General features: G+C 41.2%; 1 protein-coding gene across 2 annotated transcripts; it reads left to right on the top strand.

Annotated features, from left to right (window-relative positions):
* Positions 1–221: 221 nt before the first annotated feature.
* Positions 222–4604, top strand: LOC306848527 (uncharacterized protein). 2 transcript variants are annotated; one of them, XM_079383132.1, is made up of 8 exons: positions 222–1428; positions 1807–1884; positions 1968–2079; positions 2220–2374; positions 2496–2572; positions 2663–2787; positions 2889–2998; positions 3589–4604. In XM_079383132.1, the coding sequence occupies exons 1-8, from the start codon at positions 586–588 to the stop codon at positions 3649–3651; spliced, it is 1563 nt and encodes a 520-aa protein (XP_079239258.1). In that variant the 5' UTR covers positions 222–585; the 3' UTR covers positions 3652–4604. The 2 variants fall into 2 exon arrangements, with proteins under 2 accessions (XP_079239258.1, XP_079239259.1); XM_079383133.1 differs by lacking the exon at positions 3589–4604 and having other exon boundaries at positions 2889–3202.
* Positions 4605–4807: the final 203 nt, after the last annotated feature.

The following is a 4807-nucleotide window of genomic DNA, read 5'->3' on the forward strand; positions in this document are numbered from 1 at the left end:
AAACATTGTTATACTGTTATTACTGTATACACTACACAACGTCAAGTTTAGCTTCTTATAAACTAAAAAAATAATACAAAACCCTCCCAATCGGAAATATTCCACAGTGCGTAAATGCAACGCAATGGTGATGTACTCCATGCTCCTGCTCGTCACCAACTGCAGTACAGCGTCTACGATTGGCCGAGAGGTTTTTGCGCGGTGCATTTCAGCCAATCAGAGCTTTGTTTTCGCGCTCGTATGCAAAGCTTCAGATAAATGGCGAACGGAAGGACAAACTGTAAACAAATACAACAGAACTGGACATTTTTAGACGGATTGTGACTTTTAAGAGAAAAGTGACTCTATAATACGAATGCTGTGTGTAAATACAAACGGAAATATTCGATATGCGACAGTCAGCGAGAATTTGAACTAGCCTCATTCAGCGTTAGGAAGCTACCTAGGCCTGCTGACATTTGCGCAGACTTGGAATTTGCTAGTGCTGTAATGCGAACGCGGGCTCTGGATAGAGACCCGCACAGTTAACTCAATTAGCATTTAAACTCTGTTTTAAAATCAGCAAAGTTACAGCTAGTCAGCATCATGAGTACAAACTCGGACAGCGGTCAGCCGTCCGAAACTAACCAGAGGAAAAGAAGTGCAAGTCCAAGTGGAGAGTCTGACTCCACGCTGCCCAAGCAGGCGAAAGGAAGTGATGAGGAACCAAGGAATGACTCTCATGAAGATGCAGAACCTGAGAAGGTTGGCAATGATGAGCCAAAACATGGGTCTGAGAATCCTGAAGACGCTAAAGAGAATGATATGGTGATTCGGGATGAAGCAGGCGCGCAGGAGAGCACAGGACAGGCTGATGGAGCTGAGAGCGAGCGCCAGCCGTCAGATTCCGCTGCCATCGCCGCAGCAGAAGCGCTTGCCAGTCTGACCGGTGGAGACGCGGACGAAGACTGCAAAGAAATGCCCTGTTCGTCTAAAAAAGCGAGCCGAGAGAAATCAAGAGATAAGTCAAATCGTCCCGGTTGCTCTCGGAGCGAGAGAAGGACGGAGGCAGCCGCGGCTGACAGCTCCTCATCCCTGCTGCTCTGCGAGGACAGAGAAGATCCAGAGCAGGCTTCGTTCGTGGATGATGATGAGGAAGAGGATGACGAGTCTCTTCCTGGCTCTTCCTCCACGGCTAGCTCGTCTGTCGCCTCTGATAATGAGGATAACGAGGACGGAGAGTGTGCCATAGTGTCCGTGAAGATGGCCCCGGAGGTGCGGCAGTCCGTGGCGCTGCTCGCACAGGTGCAGATGCGACTGGACGCGCTGGAGAAGAAAGGCGCCCGTCTGCATCAACGCCTGGAGATGAAACTGAGCCGCCAGCGACGCCCTCACCTGGACCAGCGCAGCGCCATCACTCAAGCCATCCCAGGCTTCTGGGTCACTGCTGTATCCTTTAACACAGTGTGCGTGACGTTCAGGTGGGCAACTTAATAAGTGTCAAGGCCTTTGAAGTTGAGGTTTGTATATAGTTCACCCAAAAATGAACGTTCTGTCATTAATTATTCATCCTCATGGCGTTCAAATGTCACAACTGGGGGAAAGGGGGACGGAGTGCATAGAGCCCAGAGGCTGAGAGGAGCCCACAACCTTGACCTTTCAGATTTTGAAGGGGCCCTATAGCAAATTCTGCTATAGACTCATACTCGAAACTCCTATGTTCATTTTGTTTTTCCATTTGCATCGAATGTGTTTCAACCAAATGATTGTGAGTTCCAGATCTTTGTCTTCATTTACGTAATGTGCGCTTAACTCGAAGCCAATCAGCTTCTGAATCACCCACATCTATCAGCACAAATCGATGAGACCGATGAAGATGCTCTAAGCTACATGACTAATTTAGAGGTAATATTTTTTTCAGTTTTTCTTTTTCCTGTTTTCAAAACTTGCAAATGATCTATGTTTTTAATATGCTTGTCATTCGACAGATTGAGACTTTCAAGAACAACAAACTTGGTTACCGCATCTGCTTCCATTTCCGCCGAAATCCCTTTTTTCAAAACAAAATGATAGTGAAGGAGCTTCATCTTGGTATGGGAGGTGAGCCGACCATTATCACAGTACCCCTCTTTTTATGAATGTGTAGTGGATTACTCTGGAACATGTTTATTTATTCTGGGTTTAAATTTTTTGGAAAAGGTAATTGTGCTTCATCTGTATGTGCTATCCTTTTTGCTCAGGGTCTCCGGTATCGTTCTCAAATCCAATTTTGTGGCACAGAGGGCAGAATCTGGTCGGTAGTGGAGAACCACGTCGAACATCACAGGGAGTCTACCAGAGCTTCTTCCATTGGTTCAGTGACCACAGCAACCCAGGAAGGGATGACATTGCACAGGTACATCTCTCATGTGGTTAGGTGCAGGAAGAAGAGCTGTATGACCAGGCCAAAACAAAATCCTTAAACACAGTTAGTATGAAGTTTTAAAAACTGATGAACTCAATTTCCTCGGCTCTAGATCCTGAAGGATGACCTGTACAGAAACCCGTTGAGGTATTACCTGACTCCACTCTGGGAGCCACGAGAGAATGGAAGGTAATTTCAAACCTGAACCATCCAGATTTTTCTAAGTGTATTTTTAGGTTTTGTTTTTCTTTCTTTTTTAAACCAATTTCTTTTGTCCAGCGGTGGTCCCAAAGCTCAGGGCAGCAATAATGGAGACGACTGTGTGATCATCTCAGATTCAGATGAAGATGAGGAGAAGAGCCAAAACTTGGGGCAAGAAGATGAAGATGATGACCAAGTCGGAGGTGAGGTTTTCCTTTTCACAATCATGTCACGTCTTTCAAATCAATTATTAAAACTGGTCTTTTTTCCCCCACATCATCATGACTGATTACTTTTCTCTTAGGCTCAGAAGAGAATGACAGAGATGAGGGGGAATCCTCCTATGAGGAGAGAGATGAAGAGGAAGTGGATGTTGAGGAAGTAGAAGATTCACGTGACTCCGGTGGCTGTGAGGTCAGAGAGCAAGGACAGGAAGAGGAAGATATTGATGTAGATGAAGAGAAGAGTTAGGACATGGGGGTGTCTCTGTTTCTTTTTATGCAGAATAGCATCATTCAAATTTTCTATGATCTGTTTTACTGATATCGTTTCCTGCATAAATTAAGAGTCTGTTTCAAATAACAAGTGGTTAATGATGCTTAATGATCAGGGTTTAACTATGTCTTCATTGTAGATGGTACTTTCTATACATCAAAGATGATGAATATTCAAATTCAATGTGTGCACTCCTCCGAAAACATGTTTTCCTTAAGATGTCATCACATTTTACACTTATGGCTTTGCATTAACAGATTTCAGAGGGCTACTGATACCCGTAGGACACCTCTTTTATCTCACAATGGACTGTTTAAAGCTTGGGATTATAGACTGCACTTAGTTTAGTTCTGTTTTTTTGTATGACCGTATACAGTAGCATTGCCTGTCACTCACAATCATGACAATTTAGAAACACACCATACTTTGCTGTTTGGACAGGCCTAATCATGTTTTTCAGTCATTGCTGTAATATTTTTGGTTAATTGCTGTTTGTGTTACTTTTTTAGCCTCATCTACAGAATTCTAGCATCATGAAGCAACAGGTTTCCTTGCCTTGGTATTGTTCATAAACTCCACCACCACATTTTGCTTATAAGGAGAAAGGTCAAACATTCTGAAATGCACTTCATTCTGAACCAAAACTAGATAACTCAGGGATGTTTACTCTTTTATCCTCCTTATACTGTAGATGTGTTTCCCTTAATGTGTCATTAATACGTAACCTCTTTTGTTTATTGATGAGCCTTTAAATAATTGTAGTTTTTCACCTTGTTTACATAAACAGATTAAATCCTGATACTTGGTACCTCTTGCTATGGTGATCATCCTTAAAACTACTTTTGTCACGTCTATAATTGACACCCTGTCAACACATGCACGTTACCATTTATTCACTGCAATGAATAACAATTGTAATGTTATTTAAATGAGCTAAATAGTGGCAAGGCCATGTTGTGGTGTTTTTTTCCCCCTTTTGACAGCATGATGTGTGCACTCAATACTCAAACCTTTGTGTCCAGTTAAATGCTTAGATAATATTGTACAAATAGTGAATATGTACACATTTTTTCATGACGTCTTTCATATTCATATCACTTTTTCATTTATTTCTAATAGTGTTTCTTTTGCTCCTTTTGGAATAATTTCTTGAACTTTGGTCAGTCAGTTATTAGAGTGAAACCATTCTAAATGTTCTCCTAGGTATCTGTAAGAAGGCAATTGTGTTAAAAGATTTTGAGTTTTGACCTGTAAAAGTTTGGTTTAAAAATGAAAAGCTGTTAATTCATTGTAAGTATACTGGATTGTACTTGTTTTACCTGCAAGGCCAGTGGTTTGTACATTATCCTTTCCCTTAAAAGGGGTTTATAATTTGTTATTGAATTATTAGGATAGATTTGACCTACAGTATCAAAGAAAAGCTATATTTTGTGTGCTAAATTTTATAGAGACCTACAATTTTTAAATATGTGTTTTTGTTTTTTTTGTTTTCCATGTCAAATAAAGTTTTTGTCTTTTCATTCAGAATGTTTTATGTGGCTTTTGTCTCTTCTGTTTCTCCAGGAAATGAATCAAATGAACAGCTTTATTCTTTCCTGTTGACACACTTATTTAGTGTTCATCTCGCGACACTAATTCATCTGTGCTGGGGACTGTGATAAGAAATTACATCAAATTTAGATGCACCTATCTGTATTTACACGTCTAATTTTTTTCAAGCTTTCACAA

Source organism: Barbus barbus, assembly GCF_936440315.1.
Source record: "Barbus barbus genome assembly, chromosome: 28".
NCBI lineage: Eukaryota > Metazoa > Chordata > Actinopteri > Cypriniformes > Cyprinidae > Barbus > Barbus barbus.